Consider the following 19,928-nt stretch of genomic DNA (forward strand, 5'->3'; position numbering starts at 1 on the left):
ATTTCAACTCTCGCCCTCCCGCTCACCCTCCATTCTGGTCTTCCCATCTCCTCAGATTTTGTACCGTCTTGGTTTCCGGTCGCCATGATTGCCTAGGACGTCTGCCGCCGATATACTCTCTCCTCTTTAACCCAGCGCCCCGACAGGGCCTCAATACTGCTTCCATTCCTTGCTTGTGTATTTTCTTAATCCTTTCTGCTCTCCTCTCCTTCAACCAATGACCCTCGCCACCAAGAACCGACGATTCAGTTGCATAGCCTCTCTCCATCAAACCTAGCTGCACCATGGCTGAACCCAGCGACAATGAGCCGCCACCACCGCCCGCTGGTAGGCGCAGAGCGTGCGTACCCTCGGCTCGCCACACGGGCTACCTCCCTCCCGCTGCATTACTTTAAGACTTTTGTCTTCATATAAAATCTGCGCAGTACGCCCGACATTATTTCCATTTACTAACGTGATCCCTGCTGCAGACCTACCATCACCATTGATACCACTGCAGTCAGCCCTGCTGCCAGCGCTGTCGAGATGACCCAGGACCAAGACAGCCAACCCGCGCAAATCGTCACTTCGCCGCCCGACGACACCATCTCCCCGACTGCTCTGTCCGCCGAGCCCTCTGGCTCCTTCACGCACCGTGTCGGACGCCCCGATGTCCGTACCGACACCTCCTTTGACAGCCGAGACAGTCGGCCTACGAGTCCGCACAATGTCTCCAGCCCTGTCCTCGGCTTCGGCGAGCGAGGCGCCGGCTTTCTCTCAGTCCCCTCGGGTGACGCTCGCCCCCGTCAAAATTCCCTTGAGTCTGAAGACGCCGCCAGATCAATACATTCATATGGCGAAACTACGGTAGTCGCTTCCAATTCGACCCAGACTGACAAGTACAAGTCCTCATCGCTGAGTAACGAGAAGATCATGAAGGATGAGTCCGGTCTGAAGCCCGATGTCGGTACCGAAAAGGATTTTGAAGTCGAAAACAACCCTTTCGCCTTTGCTCCGGGCCAGCTCAACAAAATGTTCAACCCCAAGAGTCTCACGGCTTTCTACCAGCTCGGCGGCCTCGGCGGCCTCGAAAAGGGACTTCGTACCGATCGCAAGGCCGGCCTCAGCCCCGACGAGAGTCGCCTCTCCGGCCACGTCTCTTTTGAACAAGCCACCGCTACCGGCAAGAATATCAAGGAACACACCGAGAGCTCTACCTTCGCGCCAGTGGAGCGGACCGATACCCGCGCTAGCAGAGCCAGCAAGGCCAGCAAAGCCGACAACCAGTTTGCTGATCGTTATCGCGTATTTCGCGACAACCGCCTCCCCGTCAAAAAGGGCAAATCGCTTCTCCAGCTCATGTGGATCACCTACAACGACAAGGTTCTGATTCTGCTGTCCATCGCCGCCGTCATCTCGCTTGGTGTTGGCCTGTACCAGACCTTTGGCCAGAAGCATGCGCCTGGTGAGCCGAAGGTCGAGTGGGTCGAGGGTGTCGCCATCATTGTTGCTATTGCCATTGTCGTTATTGTCGGCTCTCTCAACGATTATTCCAAGGAACGCCAGTTTGCCAAATTGAACAAGAAGAAGCAAGATCGTCTCATCAGAGTGGTTCGTGCAGGAAAAACAACGGAAATTTCTGTCTTTGATGCCATGGTAGGAGAGGTCATTCATCTCGAACCCGGTGACCTCGTTCCTGTCGATGGTGTTTTGATCGAAGGTTTCAATGTCAAGTGTGACGAATCTCAAACCACCGGTGAATCCGATATCATCACGAAGCGCTCCGGCGATGAAGTCTACAATGCCATTGAGAATCACGAAAGTCTCAAGAAGATGGACCCCTTCATCCAGTCTGGCGCTCGAATCATGGAAGGCGTCGGCACATACATGGCCACCTCGACTGGTATCTACTCCTCATACGGCAAGACTCTGATGGCCCTCAATGAAGACCCCGAAATGACTCCCCTGCAAGCCAAGCTTAATGTTATTGCCACTTATATTGCGAAGCTTGGTGGTGCCGCTGGTTTACTCCTCTTCATTGTCCTCTTCATCGAATTCCTCGTCCGCCTTCCCCGTCTCGCTCCCTCTGTTACTCCCGCCGAAAAGGGCCAGCAGTTCCTCGACATCTTCATCGTTGTTGTCACCATCATTGTCGTCGCTGTGCCCGAAGGTCTTCCATTGGCAGTCACTCTGGCACTCGCCTTTGCCACCACCCGAATGCTAAAGGATGCGAACTTGGTTCGTCATCTCAAGGCTTGCGAGGTCATGGGCAACGCTACCACGATTTGCTCCGACAAGACTGGTACCTTGACGCAAAACAAGATGCAGGTTGTTTCTGGAACGATCGGTACTACCAACCGCTTCGGTGGGGCCAAGCAGCATGACGACAGCGACCCCGATTCCCCAGTTGAATCACAAGAGGACTCTAGCGCCGACATTACTCCCACGCAGTTTATTGGCATGCTCAGCGAGCCCGTCAGGGAATTGCTGCTCAAATCTATCGCGCTAAACTCGACGGCCTTCGAGGGCGATGTCGACGGCGAAATGACCTTTATTGGCTCAAAGACCGAATCGGCTCTGTTGCTCTTTGCCAAAGACTTCTTGGGCATGGGCCCGGTTGCCGAGGTTCGTGAAGGTGCCACGACTATGCAAATGATTCCCTTCGACTCTGGCCGCAAATGCATGGGCATCGTTGTTCAGCTGCCAAAGGGCAAGTTCAGACTCTATGTCAAGGGTGCCTCGGAGATTCTCCTGGGCCAGTGCAAGACAACTCTGTGTGACCCCGCCACGGATGACTCCGTCACGACCTTGACCAAGAGTAACTTCCAAGCCATTAGCCGCGTTATTGAGAGCTACGCCAACCGATCCCTTCGCACCATCGGCCTGTGCTACCGCGACTTTGATGTCTGGCCTCCCAAGAATGCGCGCCGCGGTGATAGCAATGAGATCAACTTTGAAGATATCTTCCAGGACATGACCTTGCTTGGTATTGTCGGTATCCAAGACCCTCTCCGTGAAGGCGTCTATGAAGCCGTCAAGAAGTGCCAGCACGCTGGCGTCGTGGTCCGCATGGTCACTGGTGACAACAAGTTGACTGCTCAAGCTATCGCCAAGGAATGCGGTATTCTTCAGCCCAACAGTCTGGTAATGGAGGGACCTGATTTCCGCAACCTCAGCAAGCAGCAGCAGACCGAAATCATTCCCAAGCTTCACGTTCTTGCCAGATCTAGTCCTGAGGACAAGCGGATTCTTGTCAAGCGCCTCAAGGAAAGGGGCGAGACTGTCGCCGTTACCGGTGACGGTACCAACGACGCTCCGGCTCTCAAGACTGCCGACGTTGGCTTCTCTATGGGTATTGCGGGCACCGAGGTCGCCAAGGAGGCCTCTGCTATTATCCTGATGGACGACAACTTTACCAGTATTGTCAAGGCCCTCAAATGGGGCCGCGCTGTCAATGATGCTGTGAAGCGCTTCCTACAGTTCCAGCTCACTGTCAACATTACTGCCGTCGTTCTTACCTTTGTCTCGGCCGTCTCCAGCTCTACAGGAAAGTCTGTGCTGACGGCTGTACAACTGCTCTGGGTCAACCTCATCATGGATACACTTGCTGCCCTCGCCCTGGCCACCGACCCACCTCAGGAGAGCGTCCTCGACCGCAAGCCTGAGCGCAAGGGCTCGTCCATCATCTCTGTCACCATGTGGAAGATGATCATCGGACAGGCCATTTACCAGCTTGTTATTACCTTTGTGCTGTACTATGGAAGCCCCAAAGGGATTCTGCCACTGCCCGGGCCCGATGACATTCCCCCCCTGGACGAGCAAGCGACTCTTGTATTCAACACGTTTGTGTGGATGCAAATTTTCAACCAGTGGAATAACCGTCGCCTGGATAACAACTTTAACATCTTTGAGGGTCTGAGTAAGAACTGGTTCTTCATTGGCATCAGCGCCCTTATGTGCGGTGGCCAGGTCCTCATCATCTTCTTTGGCGGTGCGGCGTTCCAGATTGCTGACAACCAATCGCCCACATTGTGGGCCATTGCCATTGTTCTCGGCATCATCTCGATTCCCGTCGGCGTCATTATCCGCCTGATTCCCGACTCGCTGTGTGTTGCCCTTGTACCGAATTTTCTCAAGAACCGCTCCAACAAGATTCCTGGCGTGACCATTTCCGACGAAGAGATGGAAATGTACCCGGAGCCTCTGGCTGATGTGCGCGACGAGCTCAACTTTATCCGTCGCATGAAGGGTGGTCGCCTCAACAATCTCAAATTCGCCATGCAGCATCCCAAGGAGATGCTGATCCGCTCGCGCAGCCCGTCACACTCGCGCTCCAACTCTGTGAATGCACCGCAGACACCCGTGCGCGAGGATAGCTTCCCGTATCCCCCGACACCAGAGTCGAGAAACAGATCGAGATCTAACAGATCACGGTCGAATTCGGCGCTGGGAGCCCCGACTGTCATGGCGGGCATCGTGGCTGCAGGCGTTGCTGCAGGTTGGCAGCCGATGGGCAGACCATCCGTTGAAGAGCGAGAAGAGGCGGAAGCCACTGCGAATAATGAATCCAATAAGGACTAAAGCGGGGTAATACATAGAAAATGAAACCGGAGGATCAAGGCGTTTGTATCATAACTACTCTTTACCGGCTCACAATCGTTTAATGTTTTTTGGAGGTGGTTTTCTTTTCATATTGAGTGCGGAGTAAAAAAGACTTGTTGGATTACGCCAGCAATAGTCTCTTGTTTTTTTTTCTTCTTTTTTTTCAAGATTCACATATTTTACTGATAAACGAACCAAAACAAAAAAAGGAGAAACAATACCACAACAGAATATCTTGAAAAGAAACTGCCGCAGCTGCAAACGTGACTAAATCATTTGCGGGGGCCGGGGGGGGGGGGGGGGGGGGTATCGTCGTCCATCTACGTCGGCTGCGTCTGGCAAGTCAGAATCAGCCCTAAAGGGAAGAGAAGTGCTGTGTAGCGAAGCAAGAAGGTCTCATCTCGAGGTACTTGATGATGATGGACGCACGGCAAGGAAAACCGCAAGCTCAGTTGCCAGCGAGGTAAGCAACCCTTTGCCTTTTCCTCTCGGGCTTCTCAGCAGGGTCCTCGCCGCGGGCTCTTGCCGCTAGATACATGTGGCTACTGGCTGGTCTTAGGTGAGTGAAGCTGCCACTTACTCAAGTCACCGAGTTCACAGCAAAGAGCTGCCCACCTACATGGTGCATCTGCCCGGCGACCATGGCTTTCTACCGCCAACTACAAGGAGAGAAAAACAGACAGTGATTGTGGCTCTCCCAAACAAGAGGCTGGCGGTAGTGTAGAGCTTGAGGAACGTGATGTGCATATGATTAAAGTCGTCTTGCGCGTGCTGGTGACAGGGTGATTGTGTGTAGGTGGGTTGGTGCACAGGCGTGTGTGGTCGGGAGCAGCCTGGGAAGGGGAAGTGGTGCGCGGCCGTTGGGGCGGCCATGGACGGCGCCATACATACGAAAATGGATATATGGTGTCGACTGTTGGACTATGCACATGTATCGCATTCTTATCATCGACGAATTGTTTTGACAAAGCGGTAGTAATTTACGAGTGTCGAGTTGTGGCCGTGTGTAGGCTTCCGCGGCTTCCAGTCACGATATTTAGAAAGAAAAAAACGACCTAGATTATTCTCGCCGTGGTAACTAGGTATCTCTCTTGAATCATGCAGATAACTTGAAGATAGCCATGCTCCTGTGCATTTTCTCTTCTTTTGGGGGCGCTTGATGTATTCTCGTACGAGTTCTCGTCCACCAGCTGGTCCTGATGGCGGATGTCTTGGTAGGATTGCAACGGTGCGTCCTGGATTGGTCTCCGCAACAGGAACACCGGATGGGATTTTGTGTTCAAGTAGGATGTCAATGCGAGATAACAAATCAGCCAGCTATCCATTAGAGTTATCAAGATGCGAGGCATAGCGCCGTGCACCAGGTGATGGTTGTGTGATGACTGGCCGAGTTTCAGCGCGAAAGTTGGCGGGAATGTTTTCTGGTTCATGGATGAACATATTCAAGAAAGAAGAACAAAATGTCCATTGCAGTCGGTGCCGTGAATCAGAGGTTTTTATGACGACGCCTGAGGAACCAGTCATGGTGGCCCAACTACTCGCCAGTCTAGACCGGACCGCCGCCACCTGCAAGTGTACTGTAGTTAGATAGGTATTGAGGGGCGGCGCCGCCGGTTCTGGCTCTTGTCTTTTGTTCGTTCTCTTTACCACTGCAGTTGTTCCACACGCTGCCCTGTCTTTCTTGCCGTTTGCACCTCGCATGCTAGGACAACTGGTTCTCACGAGCGGCTTTCCTCTTTTTTCAATCAACTTGGCTGCGTTGGATCCAAACAAGTTTCCTTCTAGAAGTACCGTGTTTTGAAAGCACGACGCATTGTCCGTGATACCCCCACGCGGTCTGGCGGGGGTTCCTTCTTGGTCTGCCCACGAATGAGACGGGCTCAATTCATATCAACGGGTATAGCCGCCTAGCACAAAAAAAAAGAGAGGCAAACGACATTTCACCCCCCTCGTCACCTTTTCACCGACCAGAAAAATCCAAACGGCTACGAGAGTGTTGGACACCGCCTATCAAGAAAAAAGAGTTGACAAACACTGCCGCTAGAAAAGGGCTGGCGCACATCACATCACATCGATCCATCCCATCGATCCATCCAGCCAGCCAAATTGGCGAGTAAACGTTGATAAAATTGCCAAGTGGATGGGCAAGCACCGTAACACACACAGACGCACACACGCCAGAGCCAAAAAAAAAAGTAACCTTCGCCTCTCTGCCTCGTCTCGCTACTTGTCTTCCCTCTCTTTCTCTCTCCGCCTTTTCTAGTCTGACCGTTTTTGTTTGCCACAGAAGAAGGAAAAAAAAAACACACACAGAAGACGACGCATTACGGGCTGACAACCTGGCATCCGCCTGTGGTGAGACAAATACCAACCCTCACCTGGCTATAATACCCGACTCGGCCAATTTCTCTCAGATAACTACGCGGTTGATTGAGGCGGCCCCAGCTTCCCCCCAACACCCGTTGCCAAACGCAGCACTCTTCTCTTCTCTCACAAGACAAAAGAGCCGGTTTACACAAGCCAAACCAAGCCATCCTGAGCCACGCTCGCAGGCACTTTCTTATTCAGACCCCCGGCAACTCATCCTCCAGCCCGCCTCTCTCCTGCTCGATACCAAGCCACGTTCTTCATCTCTGTCCCGCCCGATATCCAGTTCCTGCAAAAGGGCCAAGGACATCTAAAAAGGCCCGAGTCGCTGTCTCCTCGTCTTTTCTTCTTGACAGAACCTTGGCCTTGCTTGCTTGCTTGCCGCCCACACAGTTGGACACTGGCGCTTGTTAGCCCGGTCGTCTCATCCCTTCTTCACCCGGCCACTTTTATCGACCATTTGACACAAAAACTCTATACCCAACACACGCTCGCCTTGGTCTTTTTTTTTGGTTGCTCATTCAACCACAGTCCACGCAGGAACCAAACCCTAAGCCTACGCACTTACCGGGTCGTTTTTGCACTTTGCCATCTACAGCATCTCTTTACGTACAACTGCCGCTCCTCGTCGTCGTTGCGCTTCAGCCGCCCCCCAACAGCTTCAGCTCCTCAGCTCCCATGAGCAGCACCAAGCGTGGCGCCGCGAGGGGCGTGAAGCTGCCTCGTCGCAGAGCCCATGCCAACGTGCTCGAAAAATTGCCCCCTGCGCCGACGGCAGCGCAACTCAAAGATGCCGCCATTGAAGTGTCGCTCGCCGATCTGGAAGAGCGCGTGGCCGATGTGCGCGACTCGTGGGAGACAGACTCGCTCTTTGAAGACACATTTGAGGCTATCGCCGAGGAGAGCTCAGCTTCCTCATCCACGTCTAGTCGTGAGTTTTCCCCCTTGCAATATTTTTTGTTTTAGTTTTCTCCCCTATCTGCCCATGTTGCAAGCACGGCAGATGCCTGGCAACATTTTCACACATCTGGTCGTCACCACCCTCCTAGGCCAGTCGACCCCGCTGACCGACCACCCCTTGTAGACAGCAGCGACACTTGCACGCCCGACGAGGCGAACCGCATCCGCAGAGAACTTCGCGAGCAAGGTCCCGCCGTCTTTTGCCAGCGGACGGTGGACGCCGGGCGCTACACGGCCAAGAAGCTGCTCTCGGCTTTTGGCATCAAGCCGCCCGCCTTCCTCGAGGGTGAGCCCGACGAGTCGTACTACAGCCTGCTCTCGCTGGCCATCACCCGCGAGCTCTCCAAGCGTGCCAAGATTGCGCGCTACAACAGCGTCGAGGACGCCGTCGACCTGATTGACCGGAGCTCCAACATTATCCTCATCACCGGCGCCGGCATCTCGACGTCGCTCGGCATCCCCGACTTCCGCTCCAAGGGCACCGGCCTCTACTCCAAGCTCGCCCACCTGGGCCTCAGCGACCCGCAAGAGGTCTTTGACATTGACGTCTTCAAGGACGACCCGTCCATCTTCTACTCGGTCGCCAAGGACATCATCCCCGCCACAGAGCGCTACACGCCCACGCACAAGTTCATCGCCATGCTGCACCAGCGCGGCAAGCTCCTCACCAACTACTCGCAAAACATTGACAACCTCGAGGTCAAGGCCGGCGTCCCCAAGGACAAGCTCATCCAGTGCCACGGCTCCTTTGGCACCGCCTCGTGCGTCCAGTGCGGCTACCAGATCCCCGGCGAGCGCATCTTCCCCGACGTCCGCGCGGGCATCATCCCCAAGTGCCCGCGCTGCGCCCAGCAGGCCGCCGCCTCGAGCCGCGCCTCCTCGTCGGCCAAGCGGCGACGCACCGCCGACAAGAAGCGTCGCCGCTGGTCCGCCGCCGACGACGACAGCTCCGACGACGACCACTCGTCAGCCTACGACGTGCCCGGCACGGGCGTCATGAAGCCCGACATTACCTTTTTCGGCGAGGCCCTGCCCGACGAGTTCTCGCGGCGCCTGACGGAGAATGACCGCGACAAGGTCGACCTCGTCATCGTCATCGGCACCTCGCTCAAGGTCACGCCCGTCTCGGAAATCGTCAGCTGGCTGCCCTCGCACATCCCCCAGCTCTACGTCTCGCGCCAGCCCGTCACCCACATCAACTTTGACATTGACCTGCTCGGCGACTGCGACGTCGTCGTCGCCGAGCTGTGCCGCCGCCTCGGCTGGCCCATGGACCACGAGATGGTGCCCCCAGACCAGCGCATCGACGTCGCCACCGAGACGGGCTCCCCAAGCCAGCACACTTTCAGAGTGCGGGATCCCGCCATGGCCGGCGAGGACAAGAAGGAGACCGAGGACGTTGACGATGAAGAGAATGGCAAGCCCACCACGCCATCCTCGGTCTGATTTTTCCCTCAGAGGCTAGATTGTTTTTCTCGCAGACTGTTCGTTGTTGTTGTTGTTGTAGTTGTTGTTGTTTTCTGAGCGTTTCTTCTTTCTTTTCTTTCCATCTTGTTAGCATACATTTACAGTTGTTTCTCATCGTCCCCGCTTCTCTCTCTTTTCTTCACTCAAGGTCTCTTCATTTGAAGGAAAACAAAGCCGCCTGATGAATGGCCTTGGTTAACTTTCCTTTTTCTTTTATTAAGCTGCCAACTGATTCGAGTTGTGATGGACATTACATTGCCAGAGTAAGAGCGTCATTTATGTAGAAATCATTATAATGAAACGAAAAGAGCGTCACCATGGTTCTGTCTCAACTTGCCTCTTCCCTGCGAGATGTGCACAGCACAATAATTTGAATCCTTTTTTTCAAGTTTACAAATACCCATAGTGTGCAAAAGTGCAACCACCACCCTTCCTTCAATATGTGCACATGCAAACATGAGAATTCGAATGCTGTTATTTTCATTGACACATCGAGATGTGCAAGTGTAATTACCAAACCCAAGCTATTTGAGTCATCTATATCAGGCTTTGGTACTTGTCCAACCCGCTCTTTGACTGGCCCGTCGCACGAGCGTTTGCATTCACACCGCTACTCGTCGTACTGGCGCCGCCCATGCCACCGCCGCTCAGCGTCCTTTGCTGCTGCTGCTGCTGCTGGTGCTGGTGGTGGGCCATCATGCCACCCATAGTACTCCCGCTCCCGCTGTTAGCCCACGACGAGGCACTGCTCGGCTGTATGCCCCCAAACGCCGCGGGCTTGCTCGCCCCGCCCCCTGGTGGTGGCGGCAGCGAAAATGAGCTTGACTGGTTTGGCAGTGACGGCCGCTGCGGCTGGTTTCCGCCCATGGACATGCTGGCCATGGACGACGCCATGCTGCTGCTGGCGCCGCCGCCCGCGCCCATGCCGCTGTAGTTGGGCGTGCTGGGACCGCTCGGCGAGGACCAGGGATTGGGCGTGGCCGCAGCCGCAGAGCCCCAGTTTAGGGAAGAGGACGTGGACTGTGCTGTAGCTGCGTTGGTAGGCTGTGCAAAGCCAGACGACGAGGGCTGCAGCGGCTGACTGTATTGTGTCGAGGATGGCGCCATGGGCTCGAAGCGCGCAAGGTCCGGCGTCACGGTACGGAAGCTGGCTTGCTGCTGCTGCGAAAACGACGAGCGGCCGGCCGACGCGGCAGGGCTGATGGGGGTCTGCGTCGACCAGGCAAAAGCGGGTGCTTGCGGGCTGACGGGAGATTTGGCGGCGGCAGCGGCGGCGACAGGGTTGGTCTGGGGCGCATCCCAGCTCGCGAAGCCGTTGCTGCCCGGGTTGGGGCTGCTGGTGCTGGCCTTGCCCTTGACGAGAGCCTCAAAGTCATCGGCCGTGGCGCCGTTGGCGGCGCTGTCAAACGCGGTGCCGGTGACGCCGCCAAAGGCGAGAAAGTCCTCGTTGGGCGCTGCGGTGGCGCCGTTGGAGGTGCCGGCCAGCTCCTGCAGCTTGCGCGTCTGCTCGTCTTCGACGCGGCGCGAGAGCGTCTTGATGAGCGACATGAAGGCTTGAAACTGCTTGAGTTCGAGCAGTGGACCGAGGCTCATGCTCCACAGGATGGGTAGAATGTCCATGGCGACAAAGTCGGCATCGGCCACGTCGCCGACGATGCCGAGCACGTTGAGGGACGCCATCATGACGGCGGGCTCCTTGGTCTTGATGACCTTGATGAGCGGTACAATCTTTTCCTGCATGGTATACTTGTCCAGCGCGGTAGACGAAGACGTCTTCTTCTTTTCTTGCGTGAGGCCGCTGAGACCGTCGTCACCGGTGGGCCCTTCGTTGGAGCCGCCGCATAGAATGACAAACGACTGCAGACCGCGGACTTTGATAGCCAAGCTGTTGGTCTTGCTGAAGACAGCCGCGACGATAGGGAACAGCTCGTTTCTGATTGTGCTAAAGTCGAGAGCAGGTAGGACCACTGGTAGACTGCGGAGAGCTGCGTCGACTATGGACGGTGTAGGGCATTCAATCGCAGCAACGACAACAGGCAAAATATCTAGCTCGGCTGATTAGCGGTCGTCATTCGAAGAGTCAGTCAATACTAACCGTCTTTGAATTCTTTGCCATTGCAGTTGTTGGCTGCGGAAGCCAAGTTTTCAAGGAATACCATAAGACCAGCATCTCGGGCGGCATCCTTTTCTTGTGTTTGCTTTGCGTTTGTGACGAAGATGTCCTTCAGCGCTGGACGGACACGCTCGCTAAAAGCTCGACGCGCCGAGGGGAGGAGGTCGACAATTTTGAAGACATTTTGAAGAATCAAAGACAGCAAGTCCTTGTCTTTTAGCTCATCCAGGAGAGCTGGCAGGATCTTCTTCTCCATGACGGACTTGGGAAACGAGGGCAGCACCTTGTTCAGACCGCGCAGGAACTGGGACTTCTCATTCGGCGTCTTGGCCGGAAAGGAATCAAGGAATCGGATTGTCGACACGAGGATATTGTCAAAGTACTCGCTCTCTTGGAACTCGCGTGCTGTCATCCGCTGCGCAGGTCGCCGCGTGATGAGGCGCGGCAGGACGTGATTGGCGAGCTCCTTTGGCAGCGGCCGTGAGCTGAGAAAGCTGTTGGACCCCGATGGGACGGTCGATGAAGACGAGAAGAGACGCTTGTACGTGGAAATGCTGCCATGGCTCTCGAGAGGCGATCGGTGTGGGGAGTTGTATAGGGCCACGGATAGCAGGCCCAAGGAGAACATGTCAGCGGAGGATGTCAGGTTGTTGTCCATGACAAAATCGGGGGATGTGTAGTCGAGATTGAGCTGGACGTATTTCGGCAGCCGAGGGTCCAGGTTGAGGACCTCATGGAGGCTGATGCCCTGTATCGATGTTGGCTTGTTGGAGCCGTCTGCCGGGCTGCAGAAGGAAAGGCCGCTTACTTTCCAATCGGACTGTCGAGTGTTAGCTGTTGCTGTGAGAGGCTCAAATCTGGTTGACTACCTTGGAGTTGACGAGAATGGCATCAGGTGTGAGATTGCCATGGACAAGCCCTGCATTCTCGTGGAAGAATTCCAGAGCTTTGCTGACTTGCAAGAGACCTTTTTGAATCTCGAGCTCATCAATCTCGAGCTCCCTCCTGCGACGCACGCCGTCCGAGTCCTCGGTTACGTAGCGACTCGAGCGACCACCCGGGCCACCGGACCGTTCTTGCTCATCTTTTTCTTGCAGCAGGCTTGCTAGCGACGCCGTGATAGGCTCTGTCACAAACTGCAAGCCACCGCCTCTCGTCTCCTCCACAGGCTCAACGAGCTCGAGAATGTTGGGGTGCCGCAGCTTGGCCAGACTCGAGGCTTCCTTCTTCAAGCGCTCCACAACCTCTTCGACCGTCTTCTTGAATGACGTGGCACTGGAGCGACCTAGAGAGCTGCCGTGGGCGTCGAGCGACTTCTTGTCAAAGACAAAGACGCTGTAGGGCTTGCCGGTCGACTTCTTCTTGGCATCGTAGATTCGCCACGGGCCAGCCGTCGATGTCGCGTTGGGAGAGATTGTGTAGTTGCCGGTGATGTTGGTCGCGGAGATCGACTTGAGCGCGTTCGAAAACATTGTGTCGTGTGCTTGTCTGGGGCGCGGGCTATGTAGAGTATTACAGCATGTCGGTTCAGGTCGCAATCACGAGTCTCGCTCAGGGGAGACCCTCGCACGGGCTTTGGATAGAGCGATGCGCAGGATGAAAAAACCCGATGGACGTCTGTGTGCGTATGAAACTGCAGAGACAGAAAGAGGCCACCAGCGTTACGGTAAACACCGCCGTGGTTATGAGGTATGTGATGTTCAACTTGCGACTGGCGATAGCTTGAGCATGGGTGGCTAGCTTGACGGCTTGTCACCAAAGCGAGGCGCAGGCTGTTGGTGCCACGTGTGGCGCATGCAGCCGCATTTGTGTCGGTCCACGGATATTACTGGCTACAGTGAACAGGTATGTAGAGGAGCAAAACAATGATAGAAATAGTTACAACGAGACAGGTAATCCAATGGGCTAGAAACTCGGAATACAGAATATAATTGTAACAAGACCTAATATTATTCATCTTCAGGGCGGCCTAAGATCGGACCCTCGAGTCTGTCGCAATTAGACCGAGACTGGGGTGCTCAGCCGCCCGCCGAGATAGGGTTCCAGCGGGTAGCGGCGGCCCTTCAGGTGCTGTAGGCCGCTAAATGTGAATCACTGGCTGCCTGTCCAGCGCGTCCAGGAGCTGCGCGCCCTGCCAGACCGGCTCCGGTACCGCATCGTGCCATTTCGAGAGCTCCGTCGTCAACCCTCCACCGCGAATATTTCTTGACCGCAGCCCCCGTACCTGTCCCCCGGCCGAGCACCCCGTCAATCGCCTCACTATTGTCGATACGGATATTCTGGCCAACGATTAGCCACACGCACGACCACACGACCATACACACTACACTACTACGATGCGGTCCGCTCTGAGAATGCGCTCGGCGCTGCTCGGCGCCGCCCGCATGCAGCGAACGATGCCAATGGGCCGCTTCTACAGCCAGGCTTCGCAGCTTCCCGGCCTCGATGCCTCGAAGCTCAGCATCACCAAGACGCAGAAGCCCAAGGCTCTGCAAAAGCCCGAGGAGCTTGTGTTTGGCAAGGAGTTCACAGGTTAGCGGTCAGCCAGCACGCCACAGACGCGACCAACAGCTAACGGCCCAAATAGACCACATGCTCGCCATTGAATGGAACCAGGAGCAAGGATGGCTGGAGCCCAAGATCATGCCGTACCAGAACCTCTCCCTCGACCCCGCCACGTGCGTCCTTCACTATGCCTTTGAGTGCTTCGAGGGCATGAAGGCCTACAAGGACAAGAACGGCCGCGTCCGCCTCTTCCGCCCTAAGAAGAACATGGAGCGCTTCAACAAGTCCTCAGCCCGCATCGCCCTACCTACCTTTGACTCGGAGAGCCTGATTGAGCTCATCTCCAAGTTTGCGCAGCTCGAGTCACGCTTCATCCCCGACCAGCGCGGCTACTCGCTCTACCTCCGCCCGACCATGATTGGCACCCAAAAGACGCTCGGCGTCGGCACGCCCGGCTCTGCCCTCCTCTTCGTCATTGCCTCTCCTGTCGGCCCCTACTACCCCACCGGCTTCAAGGCCGTGTCCCTCGAGGCCACCGACTACGCCGTTCGCGCCTGGCCCGGCGGCGTCGGCGACAAGAAGCTCGGCGCCAACTACGCGCCTTGCATCGTGCCCCAGCAGGAGGCCGCCAGCCGCGGCTTCCAGCAGAACCTGTGGTTGTTTGGCGAGGAGGAGTACGTCACTGAGGTTGGCACCATGAACATGTTTGTCGCCATCAAGGACAAGGCCACCGGCCAGAACGAGCTCATCACCGCGCCGCTCGACGGCACTATCCTCGAGGGTGTCACTCGCGACTCGATCCTCGGCCTTGCCAGAGAGCACCTGGCACCCGCCGGCTGGAAGATCAGCGAGCGCAAGTACACCATGCAGGAGCTGTACGATGCTGACCAGGACGGTCGCCTTCTCGAGGCCTTTGGTGCTGGCACCGCTGCCATTGTCAGCCCCGTCCGCAAGATTTCCTGGAAGGGAAAGATGGTCAACTGTGGCCTCAAGGAGACGGAGGAGTCGGGTGAAATTGCTCTCAAGATGAAGGACTGGATCGAGAAGATTCAGTATGGTGACTTGGAGCACGAGTGGAGCTACGTTACTCCCCAGTAAGCGTGCAAGTAAGACGGAACCAGAAGAAAAGCTGTACATAGACGTTAGTTATTGGCGATAGACTGGAATAGCAGACAGATTGGTCCAAATGCGTATGCAAGTCGGCAGGAGCAGGTCAAAATGTGTGAGAAACGAAATCAGGGTTCTATTTGAAACCATTGATGGAATTTAGTCTTTGCGACACAAAGGAAAAACAAGAAGCTTGAAATCATGTACAGTGCTTATGGCTACGTCTGGCCCAAGTCAGTTTGGACCGTAGCAGCCTCTATTTCTCAACCGAATGCCGTGTCCCCCTCTATACCTCAACGCAGCTTTCACTTCTTGTTCTCAGACGCCTCGGGGTCGGGCAGAATACCCTCGGCCTCTAATCTTCTGCGAGCCTCCTCAAGAGCCCAGGTAGAAACGCTGTGCAGGCAGTTAGCATCGATCATACATGTCTGGCTGAAATAACGCAGGGTTCGCCACGCCTCCACACCGCGCCGTCCTATCGGGATTGGAACTCCAGAATTGGTACTAAATCCCCCGAAGTTGGATTTATATGCACCTTTTCCACGTCCAGTACCAAGATGTGAATTTGTGCTGAGCCCTCCCTTGTCGAAAACTTACCTCGTGTCGGGCTTAAAGGCAAGCGCCACACCGGCCACAAGCAGGCTGCCGCCGAAGATATACATGGGCCACTCCCAACCCTCGGGCTCGGGCTTCTCGCCGGGCTTAATACCCCAGAGCCAGCCGCTGGGGGGTTCAAACTGGGACTCGTTGCCGTGGCCACCGCCGCGGCGGTTGGCGGTGACGGTGAAGCTGCGCATGGCGGCGGCGGGCTGGCGGGCGCATCGCACCGCGCGGAGCGGCGCTATCGAGTGACGGAGAATAGCCATCGTGGGGGTCTATGATTCGTGAATGGGATGGTTCGGCGTCGCTGGCGCTCGGGGACGTCGATTTGCGGCGCCAATGGCTAGGAATTTTGGAGATGCGAATTTGGTTTAATGCTCGACTCGTCTGGGTCATCACGGCGCCTTGGGGGGACATACCGGGTCCTTCAAGTCACGTGCAGCGTGCGCGTGCCAATCAGCCACCACAACCTTTGAGACCTGACCCACAGTTTGCCTCTTTGATGGGAACGCTGCTTTCTGACGTCAAATTAGAGCTTCAATGTGCATTTGGTCAAACAACAAGCCGCTATCTCGAGGAAGCTGACCGCCGTCTCAACTCTCGCAGAATGTCCTGGCCTGTGATTCATTCATGTGCGAACAGACCACCGCCCATTTCAGCTCCCCCAAAGACCTTACTTGCCGGCCCTAGCCCGAATCTGGACTGTCGCTGTGGCCTGTGAACGTATCACAATGATTTGTGTACCTAAATCTTAGACCAATTCTAATTGCCAGGCACGCAGGTCTATTAGTATGATCGGACAGTCGTCGAGTTGTCAAGATGGCAATAATGAGCGCCACGCCGGCCATGGCCTCGCCTCGACCCCAACTAGCCCGCTCAGCCCTGTGATACCGTCAAGCTCGGATGAACATGACAGCTCGCGGGAATCTCCGTCCGTGTCACCAATAGAACGCAAGAGGCCAGGCTTCCGCGGTGGTACACCTGGTCTCGGCAGTCGAACGAGCTCAACCACTAGTATTCTCAAGCTGAACCACTTATTGCCCAGACTGGAAGATCACGGCGCCGATACATATGGCGTGCGCGAGGTGCGCGATGGCTTCTTTGATGCAGTGTTTCTCAAAGCACCGCGCCTGCCGTCTCAAGATGGCCTGGAGGCGCTCAAAGCTACCTTGCCCGCTGCCTTTGACAAGCATAATCCTCTCACCGTCAAGCATTTCCTCCCAAACCAGTGGCGCGAGCTGAAAATCGTCGTTCGATGCGTCTTTAGCACACAAACAGGAATTAAGCTGCTCAAAGCGTTCGTGGCCTATTTCGTCGCTTATGTCCTTTGCCTCGTGCCGGTGGTACGTCACTGGCTGGGCCACCAGCACTACATCATGGCAGTATCTGTCATCATCAACCATCCTGCGCGAACGGTCGGCGCTCAACTCGACGGCGTCGTATTCACCATCCTGGGCACTGCCTTTGGAATAGCATGGGGTGCTGTCGCACTGCTCTTGTCCACATCGACACTGGCAGCAAGTGCTGGATATGGTGGAATTTTGGCGCTGTTTCTCGTTATGTTCGTCTCTAGCATTGCTTGGGTTCGCGCATTCTTTGTCAGATTCTATCAAGCAGTCTTAACTGCCGGTATTGCCATCATATACACGACACTCTCCGAAACACATAGAACTACAATCCCGTGGCCGAAACTGCGAGGCTTTGCTGTGGCCTTTCTCCTTGGTCAAGCAATTACATTCGCCGTTAATGTTCTGATTTGCCCTGATGCAGGGTCCCGGCCACTTGCCATGACATTGCATCAATCCCTTCAACTCATGGAAGAAGCCCTAGAAAGTCCCCATACAAGGGACCCAAGACTTCGAAGGCAGCTGTCAAAATCCTTTGTGGACTTGTCGGAAGCATATCGCGACATGGCCATTGACAGTACCATATCACGTTTTCGGCCGGAGGATGTGCTCGAACTGCGAAACCTGATGCAGGCCGTTTTAAGGGCCCTTTTATCAATGGACACAGAAACTACCCTCTTCGCCAAACCACACAATAACACCGACAACGGCGAGAAAAACCAGCAAGAGTGCAACAGCGGCCAAAATGGACATGCAGAAGATTTAATGGAAACTCTAGCGACACCGACAATGGCTCTTGTAGTGAGCATGCGTGAGAGTCTTGCCCGATGCGACGCCGCGCTGTTGGATATTTCCGGGCACAGGAAATCCATCGGCCCGTCCGCAGACATCTCATCCGACACATCAACTCTGAAGATTCGTCTCGTACAGAGCATCGCAGACTTTGACAAGGTCGAGTCCTCTCTCCTGCAATCGGGCAGCCTCCCCGATTCCGCGGTCCACGATTCCGAAACTGTGCAGCTGTTTGTCTTTGCGCGACACGTACGCGAGGCCGCCGCCACCGTGCAGCGTCTCCTTGACCACGTTGGCGAGATGCAGACCGTGCCCAGCCGGCCGCGAGTGCGCCTACCGTCTTATCCCCTGTCCAAGGCCGTTTACCGCACAAATGCCCAGATCCGGCACGACAGGGGCGGCGTCGTGGCAGGGTCCTACGAGGTGACCTTTGGCGATATTGCACGACTCTTGGATAAGATCAAGTCTCGCGTTCACAATCCAACCGCACGCGCTGATGATGATGAACCGGATTCTCGTCTGAAACCGGAAACGTCCAACACTACCGGCACGCAGACGGTGAACGATGACGGAAAGCCAAAGACCAAGACCAAGGTCAGATATCGGGTATGGCGCGGCTTGTACCGACTGCAAGGCTACGAGAGCAAATACGCGCTCAAAGCGTGTATTGTTGTGTCACTCCTCGCAGTGCCCTCCTATCTCGATCAGAGTAAGTGGTGGTGGGATCGGTACGAGGCGTGGTGGGCTGTCGCCATGAGCTGGGTCGTCATGCACCCGCGCGTTGGCGGCAACCTTCAGGACTTACTCAACCGGTCCTGCCTGGCCGTCCTCGGCGCCGTGTGGGCGGGCGCCGGCTACGCCGCGGGAGGCGGTAATCCCTACGTCATGGCCGTCTTTGCCGCCGTCTACATGGTTCCCATGCTGTACCGCTACACGCTCAGCGCCCACCCACGCTCCGGACTCGTCGGCAGCCTGTCCTTTACCGTCGTCTCTCTCGGCCTCCTCGACGACTTCCGCGAGACGAGCCCGGCCGTTTTCACCGCCTGCAAAGGCCTCGTCTTCTTTGTCGGCACCGCCGCGCCGATCCTCGCCAACTGGCTGCTGTGGCCGTTTGTCGCGCGCCACGAGCTGCGCGCCGCGCTCTCCTCGTTCCTCTTCTTCCTGAGCGTCACCTACCGCAGCGGCCTCGCCACCTACGTCTACTTTGAGGCCGGCGGCGCGCCCACCGCGCACGACGTCCAGCGCTCCGAGCTGCTCGAGGGTCGCCTCCGCGAGGGCCTCGTCCGCATCCGCCAGCTGCTCGTGCTGACGCGCCACGAGCTGCGCCTGCGCGCGCCCTTTGACCCCCTGCCCTGGGCTGCGCTCGCCGAGGCCTGCGAGCGCTTCCTCGAGCACCTCATCGCCGTGCGCCAGTCGGCCCTCTTCTACAACACGGGCACCATCCGCGACAGCCCCGCCGCCGCCGAGCGTCTGCTGCCACACCGCCGCGACGCCGTCGCCACGGTCCTTGCCAATCTGTACATCCTGGCTGGCGCGCTGCGCGCCCACCGCAAGGTGCCCCGGTACCTGCCCAGCGCGGCGGCCGCGCGCAAGGCCCTGCTGGTGCAGTCGGACAAAGTCGAGGCGGAGCTCATGGCGCAGGAGCATGATGATCATGGCGGCGGCGGTGCGCTGCGCGAGGCTCACACGCACCGCAAATGGAGCGACATTTACCGCTTCTCGTACAACCAAAGCCTGACGGGCTGCATCGTGCAGCTCGAGGAAATGGAAAAGTACACAAAGCTCATTGTGGGCGAGCAAGGGTACGTAACCTCGCCGGAGTGTGCTTGTAAACGCAGTGCAGCTTTGCTTACGGTGGACACAGATTCGATGACCAATTTAGCATCTAGCGAAATCACACAGGATTGGAGTTGTAGATCTTAATTGCTCTGCCGCTTCTAGTAGTTCTCAGGATGCTTGTGTTAGTTGACCTTACGGTCGCAGCAGCTATCGTGGGTGTTGACCAACCTCACGCAGGTAGGCCCATGAACGCTCGTTGCGGCAGCAATTTGGAAGAAATGAGTATCTTGTCTTTTTCGCAGTTTATACCC

At 56.1% G+C, this 19,928-nt stretch overlaps 6 protein-coding genes across 6 annotated transcripts; 4 read left to right on the plus strand and 2 right to left on the minus strand.

Annotated features, from left to right (window-relative positions):
* Positions 1 to 284: 284 nt before the first annotated feature.
* Positions 285 to 4,560, plus strand: LMH87_009193 (uncharacterized protein; the record flags this gene model as incomplete). The annotated part of the gene is made up of 3 exons (XM_056202485.1): positions 285 to 340; positions 471 to 846; positions 910 to 4,560. The coding sequence occupies 3 exons, from the start codon at positions 285 to 287 to the stop codon at positions 4,558 to 4,560; spliced, it is 4,083 nt and encodes a 1,360-aa protein (XP_056057044.1).
* Positions 4,561 to 7,626: 3,066 nt separating this feature from the next.
* Positions 7,627 to 9,354, plus strand: LMH87_009194 (uncharacterized protein; the record flags this gene model as incomplete). Its single annotated transcript, XM_056202486.1, has 2 exons — positions 7,627 to 7,879; positions 8,033 to 9,354. 2 exons carry the CDS (start codon positions 7,627 to 7,629, stop codon positions 9,352 to 9,354), a joined length of 1,575 nt encoding a protein of 524 aa, XP_056057045.1.
* Positions 9,355 to 9,912: 558 nt separating this feature from the next.
* Positions 9,913 to 12,960, minus strand: LMH87_009195 (uncharacterized protein; the record flags this gene model as incomplete). The annotated part of the gene is made up of 3 exons (XM_056202487.1): positions 9,913 to 11,420; positions 11,471 to 12,308; positions 12,358 to 12,960. 3 exons carry the CDS (start codon positions 12,958 to 12,960, stop codon positions 9,913 to 9,915), a joined length of 2,949 nt encoding a protein of 982 aa, XP_056057046.1.
* An 864-nt stretch (positions 12,961 to 13,824) lies between these two features.
* On the plus strand, positions 13,825 to 15,091 carry LMH87_009196 (uncharacterized protein; the record flags this gene model as incomplete). Its single annotated transcript, XM_056202488.1, has 2 exons — positions 13,825 to 14,020; positions 14,076 to 15,091. The coding sequence occupies 2 exons, from the start codon at positions 13,825 to 13,827 to the stop codon at positions 15,089 to 15,091; spliced, it is 1,212 nt and encodes a 403-aa protein (XP_056057047.1).
* A 314-nt stretch (positions 15,092 to 15,405) lies between these two features.
* Positions 15,406 to 15,966, minus strand: LMH87_009197 (uncharacterized protein; the record flags this gene model as incomplete). The annotated part of the gene is made up of 2 exons (XM_056202489.1): positions 15,406 to 15,496; positions 15,698 to 15,966. The coding sequence occupies 2 exons, from the start codon at positions 15,964 to 15,966 to the stop codon at positions 15,406 to 15,408; spliced, it is 360 nt and encodes a 119-aa protein (XP_056057048.1).
* A 341-nt stretch (positions 15,967 to 16,307) lies between these two features.
* On the plus strand, positions 16,308 to 19,727 carry LMH87_009198 (uncharacterized protein; the record flags this gene model as incomplete). The annotated part of the gene is made up of 5 exons (XM_056202490.1): positions 16,308 to 16,319; positions 16,391 to 16,423; positions 16,482 to 16,489; positions 16,572 to 19,640; positions 19,703 to 19,727. 5 exons carry the CDS (start codon positions 16,308 to 16,310, stop codon positions 19,725 to 19,727), a joined length of 3,147 nt encoding a protein of 1,048 aa, XP_056057049.1.
* Between the last annotated feature and the right edge of the window lie 201 nt (positions 19,728 to 19,928).

The sequence above is a fragment of the Akanthomyces muscarius genome (assembly GCF_028009165.1).
Source record: "Akanthomyces muscarius strain Ve6 chromosome Unknown contig_18, whole genome shotgun sequence".
Lineage (NCBI taxonomy): Eukaryota > Fungi > Ascomycota > Sordariomycetes > Hypocreales > Cordycipitaceae > Akanthomyces > Akanthomyces muscarius.